At 38.3% G+C, this 24,723-nt stretch overlaps 1 protein-coding gene across 3 annotated transcripts; it reads left to right on the top strand.

Annotated features, from left to right (window-relative positions):
• The first annotated feature begins 2,661 nt into the window (after nt 1-2,661).
• Nucleotides 2,662-23,619, top strand: LOC131086224 (uncharacterized). 3 transcript variants are annotated; one of them, XM_058029136.1, is made up of 13 exons: nt 2,662-2,728; nt 3,171-3,361; nt 3,565-3,641; nt 9,353-9,428; nt 12,789-12,920; nt 13,797-13,920; nt 16,178-16,238; nt 16,341-16,387; nt 16,829-16,904; nt 17,750-17,851; nt 18,395-19,306; nt 20,096-20,206; nt 21,319-23,619. In XM_058029136.1, exons 3-13 carry the CDS (start codon nt 3,613-3,615, stop codon nt 21,629-21,631), a joined length of 1,983 nt encoding a protein of 660 aa, XP_057885119.1. In that variant the 5' UTR covers nt 2,662-2,728; nt 3,171-3,361; nt 3,565-3,612; the 3' UTR covers nt 21,632-23,619. The 3 variants fall into 3 exon arrangements, with proteins under 3 accessions (XP_057885119.1, XP_057885121.1, XP_057885120.1); XM_058029138.1 differs by lacking the exon at nt 3,565-3,641; XM_058029137.1 differs by lacking the exon at nt 3,171-3,361 and having other exon boundaries at nt 2,697-2,728.
• Nucleotides 23,620-24,723: the final 1,104 nt, after the last annotated feature.

The following is a 24,723-nucleotide window of genomic DNA, read 5'->3' as shown; positions in this document are numbered from 1 at the left end:
CATCCTGGACTTGCTCCAAGAGCAGGGGGATTGGGAAGAGAGGTTGTTTGTGAACATAAACTTAGAGACACTTCAATGGGGTCACAGGCAGCTCCAGCAGGACCAGGACATCAGGTTGTCTTAGTAAGTTCCACAAACTTCCTCCAACTACTAACACAATACAAGTGAGCAGCTATTTGTATACTTATTTTCTTCTCATAATATGTTTGATAATATACCTGAATACATATACAGGTTTCCTTACTGATCTCAGTAAAATAAATACTTACATGTCCTAAGGAAAACTTGTTCTACCAGATGCTCCATTCACAGTGGTTCCATTAAGTGTAGATGAAGGTACAGAACTGTCACTCTAAATGCACATCATGTATTCTAGACCAGATTTTCCAGTTAATAGCAGTGCCATTTGCCTTATGAAACAGCGTAAATAGCAGAGAAGCTACAAAAAAAAAATTAATGGGTCAGATTACAGGTCTGTCTAGGCACTATTCAGTCCCCAATAAAGACAATACAATGCATCTGCAGAACAAGTAAATGATACTTTCTTTAAGTACTCTTCCAACATTAGGAAGTCTGTATTTTGCATACTGCCATACCAGCATTGCTCAGATAGGTGCAAAATTGAGGCTGAGGTGATGAGGATGGCCAAGACAGCAGCACAGGTTCCTCATTTAGGGCAGTGAAAGCATTTACAGAGGTTTGGGAGCATCCCTCTCCAGCAGTAAGACCTCACACAGCATCTGCAGTCACTACTGCTGCTGCTGAGAGAATGAGAAAACTAAACCCAGAAACCTCTACCTTAAACCACGGGAAACGCCACCAACTTCAATGGGACTGTTCAATGTAAGCACGTAAAAATAAAATAATACATTCCTAACTGACTCGTTAAGTTTTGCTGCACAATAGCAGGAAATATGTAAATAAGTATTTTTATTGTACTACCTTCCTGCAGGTTCTGTTTTACAAGCCATTCTATTTGTCGTCTACCAATATCCTCAGTACAAGCTTCCAGCGGAGCATAACCCCAGATATATTTTTCCCTGCGCACTAACTGCTTGACCAGCGGCTGTCCCGTTTTCCCAGGCGAGGTTTGTGCGGTGTGAAGGGGCTGCAAGGCCGGGCCGCTCCGCCCGGGGGTGCCCCAGGCGCGGGGCCCGCTCCCTCACGGCCGGGTCAGGCCGCGCCCAGCGCCGAGCCCGCGGCACCGGCGCCCCCTGGCGGCGGCGGGCAGGGCCGCGCCCGGAGCGCCTCGGTCAGACTCGCCCCCACACAAAAGAAAGTAAATTAATGACTTTATTTAATCTGCTTTGCTTCTGGGTATTACTGCGTTCTTTCAAAAATCAGTGAAAAGCGATTTCGGTGAAATGCTGTAAAGAATCTACCACATTCAAACCTATATTTAACATTTATCGGATGAGAAGTATTGGGTAGTGTCACACTGTACTGCTGAACAGAAAACACAGATGTTGTTCAGAGGGCTGTTTTAATTTTTTTCTTAAAGTCAAGGTCATTTTTCCAAGATCGTTGGTTTATAGGCACGGCTCAGCCATAATTACTTCGTCTTCTTTCAATCTATCAATATAACCAAACTGCCTACGAGCATCCCTCTAAAAAACACAAATATTTATTTGTAAAAAGTCCAAGCCACATCACTTGATGCAAGTTTTCCCTTTTCAAAAAGGACTCTGCTCTCAGCTATGGTTATGCAAATCCACACATTCAAAACCAAGAGCTATTCCTGATCTATAGCAGCATTGTTATTAACAAAATGTTCTCTCTTGTCCTTTTCAATTTCTACTGACATCCCAAAGATGTCAGATTAAAATGAACTTCAATGAATGATTCAATTAAAAATATAATTGCTGATGTTTAGTGATTATACAGGAAATTTTAAAAAATGGTCAAAGGTTAAATAATACTGAAAGAAATGAAGAGGCGTGATCTATCAGATTATACTGAGCACCAAGAGACTCATCCAATGCATCCAATGCATCATTAGCAGCATATAGAAAGGGGATTTGTAAATTCCATAAATGAGGCACCTCAGAACTGCTGCCCCAAAGAACTTACTGAAGACTGAAGGAAGTCTTTGAGGAAAAAAGATACTACAGAGCAAAGAAAAACAGTCAAAAAAGACATGCCTAGCATATTTACTTGCTCCATGAGCCGTGGGAAAGGATACCGTATCAAGCAGAAATAAAAACATATTAACAAAAAAATTCTGACGACCAACACTACAACAGCTGTTTCACAGTAAATCATGGTTTAACTTTTCAGAACGTGCTTCTGATACTGACAACCATCCCTGCTGCCTCCCACAGACACCACCTCAGAGCGGCGTGCAGGAGCACACGGCAATAACAAATGTCAAGAACTTTTAAAATTGGCTTAAGCAAGAGAGATGATTAGCTGCTTTTTCAATCGACATCACTTGCACATCCTTGACTACCGGAGGCGGTGTACCTCCGCACATCCAGCCGAACAACCCCGCACCACCATTCCCGGGGATGCGGCGCTCCCGGGGCCCGGCCCGGCTCGGCCTCTCCGCGCCCCGCCCCGCGCACGCGCGGAGCCGCCGCCGCCCCTCGCCCCATTGGCCGCGCTCCCCGCGCTCCGCGCCCCGCCCCGCCCCGCCCCGCCGCTGCCGCGCAGGCGCAGTCGCGGCCCTTTCGGGAAGGTTCTGTGTCGCACCAGCCTTTCCTTCCTCCGCCAGGGAAATCCTGTCCGGGTACGGGCCGCCCGCAGCCCCGCTCCTCTCCGCCCCGCCCCGCCGCCGCACGGGCTCTTTCCCGTCACCGTGTGCAGCCCGCGCCCTTCCCCTCACAGCCCGCCCGCCTCCCTCTACAGCCGCCTGCCCGCCCCCCGCAGCCGGGCCGCGACTTCCCCCCGCCCCGGTCTCTTGTTTGTCCCTGCCCCGAGCTCAGCCGCTGTCGAGCCCTGGGCCGGCCCCGCAGCCGATCCTGCCCCGGGGACATGCGGCTGTGAGGGGCAGCCTCATCAGCATCATCCGTGCAGCGGGGCCATGGGGGCCGCTCCCCTCGCCCCCCTCCCAGCCCGGGCCCCCCAAGGTCGGCGGGCGCCCGGCGTCCAGCGGGGTCGGACCGCTGTAGGTTAGGGGGGAGCAGGTGATGGTCCTTCCATTGCTGAGGTGCCGGCCTCGCCTCTTGCAGCTACCTGGAGGTTCTTCTCCTTGAGACGGGTTCTAACTGGGAGCGCAAGGGCGGAATAGACGGCTCCGAGCCGCAGAGTGGGACAGAAGGGACTGCCAGGAAGATCTTCGTGCCTGCAGCGCTGCTGCCAGAGTTACAGAGAAACCTGCCGCCTCTCCTCTCTCTTTCTTGTGATCACCTGGAGAGGAGAGGTGAGTTGTCTTTCCCTCTTGTCGCGCAGTAGCAGTGGAGAAGTAGGCTAGCTTGCAAGGTGCAGAACTTGTTCAGGACGGCTTCAAGCCCCAGCTGGCTGCTTGGTTTGTTTTACTTGAGACTCAGCCCTATGCAAAGGCCCGCTGATGGAGAAAGAGATTAGCACCGTGTTAACCGCGCGGTTCTCTCTCCTTTGCTGCAGTGCCCACTTTCACCGCTGCCTCCTGCTCTGCCTGCTCCTGCTTTCAGCATGGTAAAGAAGAACACTATCCCTGATGGGTAAGTATCCCTCACACTAAGCAAGAGGCAGGAGCGGGCATCCCACAGAGAGGGGCACTGACTGCCCCAGGCGCTTTCTTGCCTCAAGCGTCTTCACCACCTACAGACAGGTTAAGGTAGGTATCTTCTCCAAGACAGGAGCAGCCCAGCCATTCATTCCCCAGGTGAGTATAATGCTCCAGCCTGTCTGTAAACACTTCTCCTTCACCGGCCGCACACAGTTTCTTCTTCCTAATCTTTTTACTCCCAAGTGTCTGTTTACTTGGGAAATGGGAGAGTAGTCCATACTCCTGGCTACTCGTGTTTGCTACTAGGAATGGCCAAAGAGTTGATAAGATGGGAGCAGGTAGTTGCATGCACAAGATCAAGGAATATTTTTGTGAATTCGAATCCAGAAACATCTCGTGGTTTTGTTTCTAACAAGAGTATGACAAAAATGTTGTATCAGCAAAAATAATCCCAAATTATTCTAAATGCACTATACAGGCCTTGCGATGACTTGATTGGAGTGCATATGTGGACCACAGAATGATGTCAATTAAAACAGATATAATTCTATTCTTCAGCTCTAATAAAGCACAAGAAAAGAAGTCCAAATTAAGAGTTTTAACCCATGTGTTCTTGATGGCATCTGTACAAACTTTTGGATAGGAGGGTATGCTGAGATAGCGGCACACTGTAGCGGGGCCATAACTTGCAGTTTATACGTTATTTGAGGAAAGAATTACATTGTGCTGGTTTCAGGGGGACTATTAAGTAGGTTTATTAAGAGCATTCTTAGGAGGAGTAATAAGATAGAAAAAACATGCACTCCTGTAATATATGTTGGACCAAAAACCAGTAAATAGAAACAAAAGATGAACAGAATTTAAAAAATAAAGAAGCGGAAGAGTTTGCATGGCTGACAAGCTCAAGGATTAAAATTAGAATAAACTTTAAAAAAAAAACTGTTTAAACATGTCTTTATCTGAAAATTTCTATGCAATTTCAGTTACATATTAGATGTGAGCTAAAGTGGATTAGTTTTTAAGCAGTGATTCAGAAATTGGAAAACAATTAGTTGCCCTTGCTTTCTTCATCCTTGGAAATTGTTACTAAAACTTTGAGAATCAAGTGCTCGTTTCTCCTTTCTTATCCCCCCCTCGCATTTGAACTGGAGGAGCTGTGAGGTTACACGGATTTCTTAAGTATGGAAGAATCCATGGACTGTACTTTTGACTTCTTCAGTTGGAAACTAATACCTTTCAGGGAGAGAAACAGCTACTGTCAAATATTTTGTTATAAAGTTAATATCACCTTTTGACAAAGTGCCTGACACTGAAGTGCTTTCAAGTTCTCCAGATAGTTTTTATACTGCTAAGAAATAAAGTTAGACATCCACAGTAACTAGGGTTTGGCTGTAATGAAGTTGAAGGCCTTGTCAGCCCCTCAGTCTCATGCAGCAGGATGTGGATGTCACCCTTGTGCTAGCACAACATGTTCTTCACTGTCAGTTCAGTAAGCCAGGAAGACATAGAAGTGAACCCTGGAAGGGACTTAAGGAGACTAGTTTGAGTCTAGGTCATCCTGCATATGCAATTCACTGGCCCCACAAATAGGTATTGGCAGAAGTGGGATTGTGGTACCCTGGAGCATAAGGACAAGTGCAGACAGTGCAGACTGTGGAAGCACAACCTCAGTCTCCATGTTGTAATAGCAATACTCTAACTCTTTGGGTTTAATGGTTCTGCAAGAGATAAGGAGAGTGACACTAAATACTGGCATCTTTTGTCTTCCTCTTAGTGCCTCAATTTTTAACACTTTTAATCCAGACTTCATTATGCTAATTCGAGCAATACAATAAATTGGGGGTTTCAGTGAAGGTGGTAAGTAGAAATAGTGCAACTAAACAAGAAATGGTGAACCTTTTTTTAGGACAAGGGGTAATGACTTTAAAGATGAAGAGGCTTACATCAGATGTAAGGAAAAAATTTTTCACTATAAAGATGTTGATGCACAGGAATGGGTTGCCCAGAGAAGTTCTGGGTGCCCTTCCCTGCAAGTGTTTTCAAGGCTGGTTGGATGTGTCTTTGAGCAACCTGGTCTAGTGGAAGTTGTCCCTTCCTGTGACAGGAGAGTTGGAACTAGATGATGTTTAAGGCTTCTTCCAACCCAAGCTATTCTATGGTAGAGGAAATTATATTTCTTTTTTACTAGTAATGTCTTGGAGCAGAGCTATGGTGTAGTGTCCACTGCAGTCTTAAACCTACAAAATAGTGCTGGCACTAATTTTGTAGCAAAATGAGACATCAATGTAAAAGAGGGGTTCAAGTGACTCCTTGCACTGCAGTTTCCACATGGAGTCAAGTTCTGGTGCCTCACAGTGTCTGAACTGGTTTTAACCTTCAGTAGTTGTATACTCTAATGTTTTAGTGAAGAATCAGACAGTCCAAGCTGCCTAACAAGTCACAAAATACTATGATGTTTTTACAAATTTATACTCATTTGTGCTTCAGCATCCAAAATCCTGCTGTGTGTATAATTACATAAACTCCAATTTTGAAGAGCATCTGCAGAAATGTCACCTTCTGGCAAGTTTCCCTTGAATAGTATAAAAAATACTGAGTGGGGTCTTTTCGTTAGAAGGGCAAAGCTGAAATATTTTTGCCAATCCACTATAAATATACTTCTTTAACTGATTTTTTTCTGTCCAGACTCAAAGCATCAGCATTTTCATTTAGACAGGAATATTAAATACTGTGGCATAATGGATTGTGCGTGTTCAACAGTGAGTGGGAGAGAAGGATGATATTTTATTTGTAAAAGTATTTCCTATCATCAGTTTTGAATCTAGTGTCTATAGAGGTATGGAAGTCAATTGGAAAACCAGGCTGCATGTATATCATGCAGTATCAGTGGCCAAAAAAAGGGAAAAGAGGTTCCAAGTAGTATTTTCTAAATGGTCTTGCTAGAGGTGACAGTAGTTGTAAAAGTAAATCTTACAATGAATCAGTTCTAAACCAGAACATTTTACTGGAAATTAAAGCTTCCATATGACCTTAACAATGTTAATGTTAAAATAAATTATGAGAAAAACACTTGTTCCATATCTGGCTATATTATTTAAAACCAAAGCAGATAAAATATGCAGCTGGATGTAATCCATAATCAGTTTTCTTCATGCCCAGCCTGGTTTCCACTCAAGCCTCTGTTGCTCTTAGTCCCTGGTACAGGGATGATGATGGTGCCAACTCTTGTGATAACAGCTCTGACTCCTGCCCTTCTTGCTTCCACTCATGTTCAAGCAGGACACAGATCACGTGTCACAAGTCTCACTCACACTGCTAAAATGCTTAGTTAAGGCTTTGCTCCTGTAATTGCTGTTTATGTGACCACAGGCAGATGATCAGCTTGGATCATTCTGCCTTTTTCTGTACTTACTCTGTAAGAGTTTGACGTTCCTTAGTCCAGGCCACTTTTAATTCCCAGCCATGTTCCTTTGTTGAGAACAGAAGAAATGTGAACTTATTTCCGTAGCTAATCTTTGGTTAATTTCAATCTGCTGGGTTTATTTTTAGTTCTGCAGAGTGTGCTGAAATTTCCTTTTTAAATACCATTTTAAAGATAACATGGAACACATACCCTTTATGTTTTTGATGAAAAGTGCCTTCTGCTCATTTTCTACCATAGAGCTGTCAGCAGCTTTTGAGTTTCTTGCTGATTGTGCAGATTTTTTTTTTTCTGGGAGGATTGAAATGGCTTTAAATACAAGAGAATAAAACCCCAAGTTTATTAAGGTCTGACAACAAATTGGCTAATCCTGGGGTATTGTTCTGTAAATCCCCTAATATGAAAAAAAGTTCAGAATTTTTACAAAGCCTTTTTTACATTGTTAATTAAAGAAAATAAGATTTTAAAGCCCTTTTTGACTTTTAAATGCTCCTATCTGTAATAATTATGGTTTATTTCCACTCATAGATTTCCAAGAGAAAGCAGGTTAAAACAGCACTGAATTTCTGATCTTAATTGATTAATGTACAATTTACATCTCTTAAATAGGAGTAAATGGAACAGTCTCAGATTTGTTTTCATACTTCACAGCAAGCATAAAGCTACCAGACTCCAGAGTTTACAAACTTAAAAATCCACTTAAGAGGACTTATCCTGCAAAAAAATTAGAATTTAGTAAAAGGTTTGATTTGAAACAGCTCTTAGTGATCTCATCTCTAGTTTGCCCTTACACTTTCTCTCCTTGTGTCTGTCTTCTACAGACCAGCTGTTTGCAGCAGCTTTCCTGATGATGAGTTGTTATTACTCCTGTGTTACTTCATTTGTTGTCCATTAAACTGAGCCCTTGTGTGTCTGCACTGTGAGCCTTCATCTGTTCTTTGCCTCATGATGAAGATTACAGAGAGAAGTTAGTGCTAAAGACATGGCTGTAGGAGATTTTTATGTGGTTGGTTAAATCAAATACACTTCAATCACCCTGCTTTGTGTTTCCTTTGTTACTTCCAAGCATCTCTGAATGGTGATGTTGTTATTTATATAACATGACAAACATAATTATAGATATTTCATTGAGAATTTTTCCAGTTTTTATGGTCCAATACAGGATTTGTGAACAAAGCAAAGTAGTCAGTGGTTAGAATATTTTAAAATTAAATACTTTGTTTATTTCATTAAATGTTGTAGCTGTATGAACATCAGAAAGGAATCTAGAAGCTGTTGGATGCTCTCTTCAAAGAGAGAGATTAATTTAAGCATTAATTCAGAAAATTGCAAGGGAGTGGACAACAGCGTTAAAGAATCTCGTGGAAATGTTTTGTATTTTAACAGTTGAGATATTAGCCAAAAATGCAAAAATTCTGTGTAGATTTTAAGTCATCCAGCTGCACTTGTTAGGTTATAGCGACAACTTGCACTTGCAGAAGAAGAAATAATAGTTCTGAGTTTAGAAAGTAAACCTCTTTGAAGGTAAAATTGATCTGCTGATTAACTTGTTTTCCTCTTCAGATAATGCTTTTCATCCTTTTTTAAAAACTGAAATCTCTGAAATACTATATATGGAGAGCTTTTTCAGCACAATGCAGAACTTGTGCATACCAGCTCTTTGTGGTTTTGGAATTACAGGTGTTTTGAGTGTTGTAACAAGTCTTCCTGTTGGTGATTTGTGATAGGTTTTGTTGTGATGGAATAGTCTCTCTATTTTTCAAAATGGTGAGAGAAAGTTCATTCAAGAGTGTTTCTTTGAAAAAGAAGCATATTAAAAAGGAAACATTTTTGGAAAATACTGATTATCTGTATTGTTAATGAAAGTAAACTTTGCATTTCATTGTCAATTAAATGATTGATGTGTGCCTATGGCAACTTTTTTAAGGTGTTTGATTCAGTCAGGTTGAAAAATGCCCACCAACTACAACAATACATTTTTACCTGTTGAACTTTACACATCTGCTTTGCTTTATATTGGTGCTACGTGTTTGTAAATGTTATTCTGCCATTTTGAGGAGAGAAATTTCCTGAAGTTGAAGAAGAAGGAAGGAAAAAGACTCTTTTCAAGCATCCTGATGATACTTTGAAACGGCTTCATGGAATAATTGCAAATCTGGGGACCTAATTAGACTTTATGATAGCAGCAATTTTTATGTGCTTTGTGCTGAGGGTGTCCTCTGTTGAATCATGCAACTTGAAAATCTTTAAAATGTAATATTTCAATATTTCTTTCCTTCCAGATGGCGGAGTTTGACACCAGTTGGACAGCCTATTCCAGGAACAAGATTTATTGCATTCAAAGTACCTTTAAAAGGGGTATGTATAAAAGTAACTGCAAATTGGCTGTATTAGATAAACTGCAAAAGCAATAAAAAATAGCATGACTATACATGCAAATTTCAAGACAGTTTTTTAAAAAATAATTTATTCAGATTTAAGCCTTTCAACCATCTGGCTTTGAAAAATAATATTCTATATTTTTTATTATTTTTCTTTATTTCTGATGTTACACTTTTTATTTATCTTTTAAAAATAATCAAGCTTCTAAATCAATCAGCATACTTCATTTGATAACTATTAAGTGCCTAAATTCATAATCTTATTAAATATCTTTTCATGGCTGTTTTAAGAAAATCATATGGAAGAGTTTATGATATGAATAACAGTCTAGGCAATGTAAGCCAAAGTATAATTTTATGGAAATTAAGCACTCATTGAAGGATACCAGCCACTGCAGAACTTGTAAAACTATAGATCCAAATTGGCAATTTCATAAGCAAAAAGCTTCAGTGAATCTGGTGGGAATGTATTATAGCTAAAAAAAGAAGTCTTCATACATTTCTCCTATTTTACTAATTAATTCGTTTATGAAGTACTTTTATTAGTATTTCCTTTAGAGTCTTGCTAGCTTGAAGTGCCATCCTAAGCTATTAAATACACTGAGTTAAATCTTTAAATTCTTTGTTTCTACAATATGTGGAGGTTGTCTTGTAGAGACTGTTCAGTTCTTTAGTGCCTAGGCCTTTTTGGAGGCATAGGGCAAATTAGTGTTAATTTATACAGAAGGGCAAATAGGACAAGTGCAGCATAAATTGACTTCTACAAGTCCTTGCTTTAGATACAGAGAAAATAATTGTTTCCAAGCACTTTTAAAGTACAGTGGTCTGACATAACTCTAGCAGTTAAAGGGAAATGTTCTGTCTAAGCTTTTGTCTTCAGATTGCTCTCTAGTATCCATACACAAAAATTATGGTTCTTTGGGTATATTACTACCCATTATGTTTTCAGTCACCATTCAGTTCAGTTTTATTAGGAATGACTGAAGTGAAATGCAGGATTTGCTTCCTGCAGCTGCCTTTACAGCTTTAGGATGATGGTTTGGTTCCTTGGACACCAAGGATGTCATACTTAACATGTCATGTTCTCCAAGATGTGGATGGATTGTACAGCAGTTGTGTGATTTTCCACCAAGACTACCAGTCAACAAATCAAGCTGTGGATATAAAATCCAGTAGAGTTATAATTGGCTTCTTTACTCTTGTCACAAGGACCACTCCACATCAGCCTGTTACTCATTTCGTGTCCTACTGATCTCACTGGGGCGTAGATCTGTGTTCTGGGAAGCTGTCTTGGCCAGACATAATGTCTGGTACCCAAGGATGCAAAATCTGTAACATTTCTGTCCCTTCAGCTTGTTCAGTTTCAACTATGCCAGACAGAGAAATGACAAGTCTGCCAGAGACTGTGTGCTTGAAGGCCACAGAGTTTGTGGCAGAACACACATAAAATGTGTGACTGGCTTTGCAGAGGTGGTCAGTAAATCTGTCTGAAAATGCTGAAGACCTGATTGGTTGTAGTTTGTTGAAAGTCCTATTATTTATTAAATTGGTGGAACAGACCTCTTAAATATGCAGCAGTTTGCTTCTTTGCTGTGTATTAGGAACTTGATTGGTGATTTCTTCCAAAGGGAGACAACATATTTTCAGTATTTGAAGATACAGGGTTGTCATCTTAGAAGATGTGCTGTTAGTAAAGATCATATGTTTACTTGGAAGGATTTTCTGTCTTTCCTTTCACATCACCATTATAATGCTAACAGTAACTTGTAGTGTAGTAAGAATTGGGCAAGTTCTTTCTCATGCCATTAGGAGGATTTCTAGAATTGGTTCGGATTTCTCACATTCTCAAAGCCCTATTAAGCACCTAAACTACTGAATAGTCAGCGAGAGTTTTTCAGAAAATTCCAGAGCCTTTCGAAACATAGTGTTTCATAACACATATAACAGTCTACTCAATCAATGTGTTTGGAGATACCTTATTTTTGTAAATTACATTCCTCCTCAGTTTCTGTCATGTCATATAGTAAAAATTCTTTAATATTCTACCATAGACCTTTTGCAGATTCACCTTTGTCACCTCAAAGTTGTTAAATTCAGTTTCAGGTTAGACTAAGAGTCATTGCTGAGTAGCAGTGACATAACTGACTCATGTTCATTTTGTTTAAATTTCTACAACATCCACTTTTTTCAGCAATGCACTGATGTCTGAAATACATAGGACTGAATACTTTATTACTTCCTTTCTATCCTCCTCCTCCTTTTCAGCTCAAGCTTCCTAATCACCTACCAGCTTTGATATGACTGCCCTGCTGTTTATTCTTTACTTCAGTTTCCTGTCTCTATTTCCAGACTCAAGCTCTTGCTAGCATTTTACATTAGAATCTGTACAGTCAAAACAAGGAATGGTTAGTTACCCTATAGCATCTGTGGTTCTAAGAAGTATGTGGTCTGTGGCTGCCTTCCTTTCCAATAGTTCTGAGTCCAGTCTGCTTGAATTTCTTGTTGACAAAGGAACTGACAGGTGGTTGAGGCTGCTGCATCTTTTGCCACTGTCTTTATTGGTTCTGGCTGAGCCTGTGTCAAAAGGCTCTCACAATGGACAAGTGCACTGTTCAGAGAAAATCCAGTCTTGAGTATATGAGCCATTTTCATACCTAAAGTGAAGAACACATTTCAAAAACCACAGCTACAATAGGGTGAGTAAACATTTTTCTCACTGTTTGTCAAATGAAATGAATTATTCATTATCCACCAACACACAGCTTTCTTAGTCACGATATTTGGTCTTACTTAATATTCCCCAGTGCTAAATGATATGCAAGTACACTCTGTCAAGAGATGAAGGAGGGATAAAAATGTCTGCACAACATTTGTGGGAAGAAAGTTAAACCTTTAGAAATGAACTCTTGTGTCACAATTTCTTATGTTTTATATGAAATGCACTTCTAGTTTTGAGTTACTGTGCAGGACAAAATTTGGGGGAAGTAGATTGTAGTGTTTTGATTTTTGGTGTGTTTAGTTATATAAAAATCAATATATACATGGTGCAGTTTTCAGAATTTTTGTGTCTGTCAAGTTATAGCTAATTTTAATAATGTTTGTTACACTGTACAAGCAGAAATGCATTGCCTTGCATTTTCATCTAAATAGGAATACATAAATTTTTGCTTTCTTTTTGGTTCCTCTTACCTGTATAATACATGGATGTGGTTCTGATAATTAAACACTCTCTTTTAAATATTGATGTTTCCTAGTACTAATTAAAACAGCTGAATATTACAAATGTCTTACTATTAGAATGTAAAAAGAATATGTTTCTTTTCCATTTTCTTTTTAGGCAATTAACCAGAGGCTTACCCCAACCCAGAAATTTACACCAAAAGACTTAATTGCTGCAATGAAAGCCCTAAATGTGGAGCTTGGATTAATTATTGATTTAACGTACACCACACGATACTATGAAGTTAAGGTAACAAAAGCCTAACAAAAATGTAAAATTGTTTCTGCAACTTTTGTTTTAAAGTGTTCATACATTTTCTTACCTTGAATTTGGATAGACAAGCTATCTAGACTACTTTTATGTCTCCAATAGAAAATAAATGTTTTATCACAGAGGAGATAGCTCATTCTCCCAGCTAGTTGCATTTATGGCTGATTAGTATTATGGTAACTCAGTAATGGATGAAGATTTCAGTGCCAGGCACTGCACAAAAAGTGCAGAGGGGTTGTATCCTGTGTCCTGAAGATATTCTCATTTATTCCTAGCTAGTTCTTTTTACTGATCCTCAGTGAAATCCGCTTAAGAAAGTGTACATTTTTAAAGTACTTTATCAATTTAAAAGTTTTTGCCTGGATGGTTCAAACAATTGTGATTAATCAGCCTCCTGTTGAAAAGGAGAATAAATGACATTGTTATATCAGAATGCAAATCTTTGTATGCACAGGGGCTCTAGGAATTAAGGGAGTGAATTTTTGAGTGTGTACATGGTTGTGGGTAGGAGGGACAAATACTGCTAATAATTGAAAAATGGGTTAGAATGGAATGCCAAGAAACTACTCACTACTCCCTTAGTTAATGTGCAGCCTTATTAGCAGGGATAAATAAATCTTATGTGGAAACTGTTCCTTGTCTGACATGGTCTTTAATGTAGAAATGTTAGTGGTAGTTTCTGAGAGTTTATTTCTATAAAATTGTGTCAAGATTGTTTTCAGTTCCTGTTCAGGATTTGAACAACTGGTTTACATTGTCATTATGTTGGATAGTGATTAAGGTTTCTCATTGTTGCAAGACTTCAGTATTTTTTACCATTGCTTTTTTCTTCTTTTTTTTTTTTTTTTTTGTTAGGATTTACCTAAAAGTGTGCAGTATAAGAAACTTTACACTGTTGGACTGGAAGTCCCTGATAATGCTACTATCCTACAGTTCAAAAAGTGGGTCAGAAAATTCCTTTGGGAAAATGCAGGAAATGGTAAATATCAGTATCCTGTACTGAAAAAAACTCACCAAAATTTTATTTCAGTACTAACCATGTCATTTACTAGTTTCAATATTCAATAAAATGTATGACACCAGGGAACTCGGGCTTGGGCTTTTTGCAGCACTTTCCACTTCATTATCATGATAAGATCCATTATGCAAACCTCTGTGTATCTTTTTTTTCAATCAAAACATGTTTTTTTCAAAAATGACTGGTAACTTAAATGTGCTTCCTAATAGTGTTACATTTGTATTATGTGTCAAAGTAACTGCAGCAAGGCCTTCCTCTGTGTGACCCAATTGTTTACCATCAGCTGAGTGAGTGTTGGAGCTGCCAGCCCATGGTGGGTGTTTGAAATAGCACTGGGCACTAATCTGTGTGAGCAGCTTCAGTCCATTTAGTCTGATGTAGTGTTCTGTGCCTTAGGAGTCCATTATTGCCCTCAGATCTGAGCAGTTCTTGAAAATCTGATTACAGACCCGGTGTTGGTGTTTCCACAGTGTGGCTGTGCTGCTGTTTCAGTGTCTGTGCTACAGGACAGTTCTTGGCTGAGATTAGATAAGGTGCTTTTGGTGAAAATAATTTAGTGTGTGTTTTGCCACAGTGTGTTTGTAGCTTTAAGCTTCCCACTCCTTTTGGTAGTGAGCAGATTAGGCAGATTTTACCTGTTTATCCAGTAATGGTGGACCATTCTTTCATGCCTTTTTGTGATGTTTGCTGTGGTTCCTTTGGCATTCTCTTTGAGAAAGTAGAGATATTAACTGCCCAAGTGCATACAGTTTTTACTGCAAAGCATAACCAGGGTCTTCTGTAGCTGATCAATTGTTTTGTGAAAAACTTCTGACCTTAATTTCAGATATAAGAGCCTGAATTAAAACTGCTGGGAAGTTGAAAAAGTATAAGAAAAAGCCTTTGTCCTTGCTCAGGAAGTTAGTTCTTCCTTGGCTCTTTTTTGGCTTAAGGAAATTACCTGGTGATTATTAGTTTTCTTTTGGTTTGGATCTAGTGCATTTTTGTGTGATAGAATAGTGTGTATCTGATTCTGATCTTGAGAGAATCAATTCTTGATTTGTTACTGGATGTTGACATGCAGTTATAGCTTGTAAGGGCATTTTGACAGAGCTTATGTAACTTCTGACTTGAGAGAACTTTCCTCCTTGTAATTTGGCCTCCGTTTTAGATAATCCCTAAAATATCTCAGAATTCCTTTTACAAATACTTTTTAAGAAGGTGGTTCTTTTTTGGTGTTTGAGTTGTTAGGACATCAACTTGGAATGAACTTCTGTGGCAATTAGACTGTCGTGATCTGTGGCAAACACATTTTCTCTCAGTTATATTTTATGTCATTCAAAAGTTTATCAATGTCCTGTTTCAAAGACCATCTGTCACTACTGTCTCTGCCAAAACTCTGTTCTTCTGATGATGATCATTTTTCTTCAAAAATCTAGCCTAAAACATAATCAGTTATGCATTTATTCTTCTACCAGCTTTGCCCTTTATTGTTGTTCTCTGTCCCCACTATTACATTCAGTATCTCAGATTGATTTTACAGACTAAGACAAGCTTCCTTCTTTTATGACCAACATAGTAGCCCTTTCTATATATATTTTTTTAACTTGTTTGTTTTTCATTACGTTTCAATATGAATATAAATAGTCTGGATGGGGTTTTACCAGTGCCTTGCATGACTGTATTACAGTTTCTCTGTTTCTGTCATTTGAAACACTCTGGCAATAGTTTTTAGCCTTTGGCCAATAATCTTTTTTAAAAATATTTCTGTAGGGATTACTAATCCTTTTTCCCTCCATGTATTATGCTCCTAAGCTTTTCATACTTTCAGGTGCATTATGTGTAAGTTAAGTTCCTCAGTTCTACATTTGCTTGTTGAGATTTGCTTTCAAACCTGTATTTTATTCTTTTTCTTCTGTTACTGCAATGGCTGAGGTTAGGTGCTTTACCTGCCATCACTCTCTTTTTTTCTACATTCTGCAGAGTCAATCTCAGCCATCACAGGTTTGGAAGTAGTGAGCTAACAGCTGCTGGAGATCCAGCATGGAGAGGGCATGTATCTTGTCTGGACATGTCTCTTGTCTTACAGGCATGACAGTAGAATTTGTAAATAGCCAGCATTATTTGTTATTACTTTGCTAGAAAAGCAGAGATTTTTTTTGTAAAAAAAAAATAGTTGTGCTAGCTTTCTATTAATTTCACTTTCTGGACTATTAAAGACTCTTTCCTTTTTTGACAGAGAAACTCATTGGTGTGCACTGTACTAACGGAATTAATAGAACTGGCTATCTTATATGTAGGTAAGGCTGTATGAAAGCAGAAATTATTCTTCACAAAAAGTAACATCCTTATATTACTCTCTGTTCCCTTTGGGACAATAACATAGTCATACTTTTCTTCAGGTATCTTATAGATGTTGAAGGCTGGGATCCAGAGGCAGCAATTCAGGGTAGGTATATATTTTGAACTAAGGCACACATCAGGTTGTACTTTACAATTACTAAAAACTCACAAATACAACAATTCTATTTTAGTATCTTTTCAGCAATTGCATGTGCTGACTTGTATAGAAGATTTTATAGCCAACTGTTGATTCTATTCCAGGCAGGACTTGAGCAATAGCAGATTGACAGCATAGGGGGAGTATGTTTTAGCTGCTTAAATTTTTTATTTTTACTTTAAAGAGTTTTCACTCATAGTTTGTTACCACTACTAGTTTCAGGGGTCTTTTTCAAAAATGCTGCAATGAAGCCAGCTTGCTGAAATATTTAATACCAAGTTAGAATTGTTTCAAATTCAGCATCTCATGTGGAACAGAAACTTGCCTTTCACATTTTTGTGGCTCAGTTTGACCACATTTCATGAGACTGTATTTTTTTCTTTTCTCTAGCTTTTGGTGATGCCAGAGGTCACCGTATGGATGGCCTTGTGTATCTCACAGATCTCAGGACGCAGCCCATGCGAAGGTGAGCAAAAGCTTTTGGTTGTGTGCTTAAGATCTTCCAGTATGTCTCCTGGCATTTTTAAAAGTTCATTTCCAGTCATAAGCCTAAATACTTCCCTCTTAAACCTCTAATATGAAACTACACATAGATGTAAAACATCTGTGTAGTAGTTTGTGTATTGTCAGATGAATAACATGAAGTGCAGGGTACTTTGTTCATCTTTCCAGTGTATATGGTTTGAAAGATTGTTTTTAATCTGACAGCTACTACTGAACATTGTTGTGCTTTTATCATACTGTGACAAGTGTATGATGTACTGAGTCTGTATTCTCTCAGAAGCTGAAAGGAGCCACTGCAAAGGTGTCTTTGTAAGCTCTGTGATCTGTCTGCTGTTGTTGGCACTGTAGAACAAGATACTACAAAAAAAAAAGGTAGAACGGTTTTAAGAATAAAAAATATAGGAAAGTGGAACATTGTTCTTGTCCCCTCTGTTCACAGTAGTTGTATCTCTGATGATTAAGAGCATTATGTTTATCGTCTTCCTAAAGTATTTGTGCCAATGATGCCTTGTAGCAGTAAATGAATTTTAAAATTAATACCTGAGTGATTTGTTTCTTTCCCAGTTAATTGAAGGTCCTTTGTTTTGCTCTTATTGTTGTTTCATAGTCTGTGCAAGATTAAGTTGGAGTCATGTCGAATTTTAAAAATAAATTTACGAGATTGATATTTTCTGAGTTGTCTGTAGATTTTACTTAACATGAAATTTCTGTCATTCAGAACTGAAGAATTGTATGGGAGTGGGTTTTTTCTCTGTCAATAGTATGCTTTAAAAAGGAAGCTTATGTGAGATTTTTTTCCCCCCTTAGTAACCTTGGAATGGATGTATGGGATGCAGATGAAGATATTATCCCACCACCACATGCAATGGAAGGATCTGTAGAGCGATTCCCAACTGAAGATTTTCAGGGGTAATAGGCTGAAAAATGGAATTCAAAACAAAAAACCAACCAACCAAAAACAAAACAACAAAAAAACACAAAAGAATTGTTTCTTATTGAAAATACCATAGATACTCAAAGGAGATTTTATTAATATAGCCTATCCATGTAAAATGTATTTACAGAATTTGACAAAACAGCAACAAGATATGGGTAAGAAAGGGAATGTATGCTGTTAGAAGTCTGTAAGTAAGTAGTTCAATTAGGAAAATGCAGTTTTACTTAGCCTGTCGTTCTTTATTGTTCTACAATAATCTGCAGTTATTTTTAATTAATTTTGAATCACTGGTTTTGCCTGTTTAACAAGTACTGTAGAGTTACAACTGAATGTTTGTCGCAGCTTCTGCTTTGACACTGAGGGTTTTATAATCTTACATACAGTTTGGATTATTAATAATTTTGATACCTTAATATTTGATGAATGTCTTTCATATAAATTCTTGGTTAAAAATGAATTGTTTTCATTAATGACTTGTAGCACTTTTAAGGATGATATTCAATACTTCTTAACAGGTCTGGGAAAAGATTAAGAATTTATGATGACCACTCTCACAGTGATTTGCAAGGACAGATGCAGCTGCGAGATTTTGACTTCGTTAATAAGGGGCCTGGACAAAGACGAAGGCCATTTCATGACCATCAAACTCAGGATGAATTAAGAGCATCAGTGCAGATGAGAAATTGGGACTACAACAGGGGACCAGAACAAAGAGCCTTTACTGATCACCAGTTTTATGATGATTATCAAGAAGACATGCAGCTGAAGGACCTAGACTTCAGTAGCAAGGGACATGGACAGAGTTTGAGATCTTTTCATGGGCACCAGTTTCATGATGATTTGCAAGCAGACAGGCAGTCTTTTGACTTCAGCAGAGGACGGGAGCAGAGGCAGAGATCCTTTCCTGACCATCCATCTCCTAATGATTTCCAGGAAGACAGGCAGTCAAAGGATTTTGATTTCGGTGGCAGGGGCCGTGGCCAGAGGCGAAAACTGTTCCGTGACCACCAATCTCATGATGAATTTCAGACTCAAATGCAGTTAAAAGAATTGGATTCTGCCAGTAGAGGTCCTGGCCAAAGACTAAGATCCTTCCATGACTACGAGTCACATGATGGCTTGCAGTCACAGATGCAGTTGGGAGATTTTGAATTTGTTAAGAGGGGTCGTGGGCAGAGGTCGAGACCTTTCAATGATCACCAGCCTCGTAATGACTTAAAAACAGAGATGCAGCTGAAAGATTATGATAATAAAGGTCCTGGACAAAGGTGCAGACCTTTTCATGACCCTCAGCCTTATGATGGCTTACAGGAACAGACTCAATCAAAAGATTTTGATTATGGTAATAAAGGGCACGGACAAAGGCCAAGACCTTTTCATGATCATCCAGGCCACAATGACTTGCCACGTGAATGGTGTTCAGACAGGTAAAGCATCCTTGAGCTGTACGAACAGAAATAGAGAATAAAAGTGTAAACCTTGGCAGTTTTAACTTAAATGAAGTAATTTTTAAAATATTTTTTAAAAAAATCAATCATCCTTTTTCTATATAAATGATTAGTTCATTAACTTTTCTTGTTTTGACTTACTTGACTTAGGGTTTGATATAAGCTGGAGTGTTGCAGCTTCAAAAACCAGTGTTTCCTTAATTAGAAGGTTGTGCATCTTTAAAATTTGTGTTTCCTTTGCCTTTCAGTCAGCTTGAAACAAAACTCTTGTCCTACTTTGTTTTGTACAGAAACTTATGCTAAAAAGAAGTCCTCTGGACAAAAGGGGATATGAAATTTTATTTATGCCTTCAGCCAAACAGATAAACAGGAGTGCTACAAAGAAGTTTGATTTGCCTTTGTTTATCCCATGAGTTAATAATTTGTTAGAAATCTGCTTCAGAACTTGCATTATATTCTCACAGATACATACATCACTTACTAATAAACCTATAGGGTTCTGACATATTTCAAAATACTTTTAATATTGCAGAATGTATTTCAGATTCATTGGACTAGTTAAATTTGATTTGTTTCATTGTACAGCTAAAACAGAGAATGTTATTACAGTGAAGCATATGATTTTGAGGTATTAAATGAATACAGTTATTTCCATTTTTATTAAGTAATCTATTTTAAAAGAAGAAATATTTTATTTCATTTGATGTGTATTTTTCCCCAAATCTTACAACTGTCTTCCTAACATGCAATTCTTTTGGTTATTTGCAGAAGTCAGTCCTTTCCTTCCCACGAAAATGTACCAGAACCTCATTTCTCCTCATCTCCTTCACTTCACAGAGATTACGGGTCTGATAATGATGACTTTAACAGAAATTACAGGTAAGTGTCAGATATCATACATTGTTTTCTGACTTACCTTTGTAGTATTACTCCCTCTGTTTCCAGCTCAGAAATACAAATTAACTGCACAGTGTAAAAATCTGTGTTAATATTTTTGCTTAAATGCAGTTGAACCCATTGGATCTGAGCACTGAGCAAATTAATGTGACTAATTTTTCCATTGATACTGAGTTTTGAGTGTTATTATTGTGTGAATCTCTGACATAATCATTGACATGGCAATGAACTACATAATATGAAAATGGTGTGTCAGTGAGCAAAAAAGCAAAGCAGAGATGCTATATTTAACTCAAGTGCTGTGTACAATGAGCTAAGGAGTTTTACTGTGCAGGGTGGGCAGACACTGAACTGGGTTGCCCAGAGCCATTGTCACACATCCTTTAAGAATGGACATAGCCCCTGTACGAACTCATCTAATGAGACTTAGTTTGAGTGACCCTGGCTACTTCTAGAGATCCTTTCCAGTCTGAGTGAATCTATGGTTCAGTAAGGGAGAAGATTTTAAAATTTTAAAGATTCTTTTGAATTGGCTTTATACACCACTTACGTCACCAAGCAAGGAAGGTATTTGAGAGTAAAGAGAATTGAAATATAAATATATATATACAGTGTCTGCATTTTTAGACCATTCCATGTGTATTTTATAGGAGAGTGAGTCTTCTATTGCAGAAAAATTAATAATTAAAATATTTTCCAAAATACATTATTGCCTGTTGAGGCTATGTACTAGAGAGCTATTGTTACATATTATACACAAAAATGAAAACACAAACTTAGGAAAAAAGTCCCCTAGGTAAAGATATCCTCAGTAAACCAGTAATTTTAATTGTAAACAGCACTTGAAACAAAACTTCATCTAGTAGAATTACTTAGTGTAAAGAGCTGTAATTTTAATCACTAGAATTGGAAAGTTAATACAAACAAGTTTGCAATATCCACAGAGAGGATTTTAATTTCAGGGGTTAAAAATGAGAAGGAGGGTTTGAATTGTTCTTTCAGTGTTAGACACAGTTCATTTCTAGTGGTGGCCTTCAGCAATAAATCAACTGCTTTATTTCTGTGAATTTCACTGTTCATATTTGTTCTTGCAGTAATCGACCACATTGTCCTGAAGACAATAGGAGAGTGCATCCCTCAGAGGAATTTCATAGAGGAAAAAACAGATTTGCACCATACTCTTCACGAACAATGCACCCATCTTCATCCGTACACCAAGAAGATAGTTCAGTAGACTATGAAAGAAAGCATTTTCAGGGTGAAACTACCAGAAGCATGGAACAAAATAAAAGATTACCAGTTGTAACAGTTGATTACAATTATGGTCTGCCACTAGACTATGGACCTGAAGAGGATGAGAGATCCCATTATGATTTACCACCAAGAGACCACTACAACTGGAACTGAATAAAAAGGACAGTGTTTGCTCAGCTTAGAATTGCTTTCACCCATTTTATTTTGTATGTGGACCAATTTTTTTTAAAGCAAATTAGTTAAATGAAAATTTCAGTAGTAAAGTACAGGTCTCTATTGTAAGATTAGCTTCTACTGATATTTGGGTCTTTAAATTTATTAGGCTGTATTTGTTAAGTGTCATTGGAGACAATGTCTCCGTACACATGGAATTAAAGCAGTCCTTCCTTTTAGTAAAATTGCAACCCTGAAAGAAACAAACCCTTAAAACAAACAACTTTCTGAGTGATTGTGTTTGTTTTTTGTTTTACAGTTCTTTAAAATATATGTGATTTCCAGATGCATAATAAAACACTGCACTATCAGGTAGACTAGCATTGCAAGTATAGGGAAAATACTTGGAAATGGATGAAGCCCGGTTATGTACAGTTTTGAAAACAGAACTTTGAATTACTGCTAAAAGTCACTGCAGCACCATAGTTTACTTCCATATTATCTGTACCATCCACTGAACTGACCTAGTTGCATTCTTTTCATAGCAGAACTTTTCCCAGATTGCTAAGAACATGTAAACAATTGGAATTTGAATATTCTGAATGTCAAACTTGCTTTTCAGTAATTGGAATATTTCATCCTGATTGTGTATTTTTTCCTGATCCCTTAGGTTATCTATGTTTCAGAACAGCCCACTGCAGGTAAATTTCAGCAGTTTCTCAGCAACAGATCCTAAGGAAGGTAGGTCATGTATGTCACCTTCACCGTCTCGACTGGCCAAGGACACTGGTGCCCATGTACTTGCACCCCCTTGTTTGTCAGTCACATCTGCCCCACTCCTCAGTTCTGTTGTTTACTAGTTTCTTCTTACAGCAGAGCAATGTAATCAGAACAGCAAACTTATTTCTTCAGGTGAGCTCCTTTTAAGGGTCATGTATTGAGCAGTCTCCTGAACTGCCTGTGGCTCTCACAAAGGCAGTGCAACAAACAGTAACTGAATTTATGCCAGCAGCTGCCCAGTAGCCCCTTGAGCTCCTGCTATGGATAAGGAAATCATTCCCTAGGATAAAAAACAGTATTACTATTACACTTAGGTAAATTGAAATACCTACAGCTTTCGTTACTATTACATTTTAATGAAGTAATACTTGAAAAGGCATCACAGTAAATAAGGATAAAGGTCAAGCATTATATTAAACAATTCAGTGCAGGCTACTTAAGTCATACAGTTAAGACACTGCCTTAAAAGCAAAGCTTTAAAGCATTAAGCAAGAGAGTCTAGGTATACTCTAGAAAACTGGGGAAAAAAAGTGTTTGTACCAAAACCCAGAAAAGTTTTTTTGGCTTTCAATGGCAGCATAAAACCCAGATTTCTGAATTCGTGGTTCTGTACTAAATAAGAACTAGATTGGAGTATCTTGTAACTCCTGTTGTTTGGTAACACATGCAAACAGTTCCCCAAGTCAAAGGACTCCATGGGTATAAATTCATACTGCAAATGCTTCATTGCCTGTGCAACTGGTAGAACAACTTTGGCTTTGTTCATTGTACAAAGTAAATAGTTTTCTCATTTTCACAGCAGCTTTGTATTTCCCATTAAATTGTATTTGCCATCAAATCTGATGGTGAGCTTCATTCATGTGGTCTCAGGAATGAAGCCCTGTCTATATAAACCAGTTGTGGAACTGAACACTAAAAGTCATGAAAAGGCATTTGTTCCTTCACTTGGCTTTCTTTTTTTTTTTTTTTAACTTGAGCTGTAAGATGAGAATCTTTATCTACACTTCTTTATTTGGAAGCAAGAAAGATCTGCAACATGGGCTACTATAGATCCTTTTAAAAAATCAACAAAAACCACCCTTCCTGGCATTTTCCAGCAGGGACTCAAGAATTACAGACTGATATTATAAGCATTTGTTTGAGGTTTTTTCCTACTATGTATGCAATATTCATAAAGTGAATAAAGAGCAGAAAACATTTGCCCTTTCTGTTTTGGGGTTTGTTATTTAGGATTGCAGTGACCCTAGAGTCAATCCTTTGCTACTTCAGACTGGAGAGCTGAGAAGCTGCTGCACTGGAAGGCTCAGTGAAAAAGAAATATGGCATAAGAAGTTAAGATCAGCAGCAGCTCTTACCAGCCCTTGTCAGTTCCTGCAGGACCCTTTGAGGGTCAGGTGCAAACAACCAGGTGGGGCAATTCTGTTATCTAACAAAACAAATGTCACTTTGCTGCCTATGTTGAATGCCTCTCTTCAGGGAATATTGTTAGACATGATGTTTCCACAAGTGGTTTTGAGAAGTCTGTATGGAAATAGACATTGTTTTGTTTGTGTATTTATTTATTTATAATTAAGGATAAGGCTCTCCACCCTCTTCTTCCTAATGGAATTATGCAGAACTAAGCCCATATAATGTGTTATGAACTCCAGCTGACATTTATTTCAAATTCCACAGATTGGTTCATCACTGTGTATTCACATCTGTACTATTTAATTGCTAATTAAATTCACATGATAGAGAATGAAATTAAATGTTTCTTGTTTTTAAAGGGAATATTATATTACAGCAGCACTCATAACTAAAACACAATACTTTTATTTATTTCACAGTTGTACGAAAAGGCCATAAAATTTTGCTGGTCTCTTTCATGTATGTTCTCAGCAAACACAGAACTAGCTGTTGTTGTTGTATCACAGAGCATAAAAAGCCAGATAGTGTTGGTTTCCCACTGCCCTGAGTGTGAAATTCTGAAGAAAAACACAAGAATACAGAAAATTCAGACTGAACATGAAATTATTTAAAGAAGTTGTAACAGTTCTAATATATAGAAATGTTGAACTCAACTCTCAGAAAACTTTTCTGTTGCTGTCCTGATGTCATGTTTTCATAGGATTTTTATCAGATGGTGAAGCCTTCATGCCAGCTTGCCCTGAGCTGTGATCATCCTGAGTTAGGAAGTGTTCAGGTGATTCCTGGAAAACCCTGAAAATTCACATGAGCTTTGTGTAGAAGGCTGATTCCCAAGAATGGCTTGGGAAAAGAAGAGGTCAGCTCCAACAGGAAACCAGAACACAAGGATAAAACTAAATTTA

The sequence above is a fragment of the Melospiza georgiana genome, chromosome 8 (genome assembly GCF_028018845.1).
Source record: "Melospiza georgiana isolate bMelGeo1 chromosome 8, bMelGeo1.pri, whole genome shotgun sequence".
NCBI lineage: Eukaryota > Metazoa > Chordata > Aves > Passeriformes > Passerellidae > Melospiza > Melospiza georgiana.
This window is presented reverse-complemented; position numbering and strand designations above follow the sequence as displayed.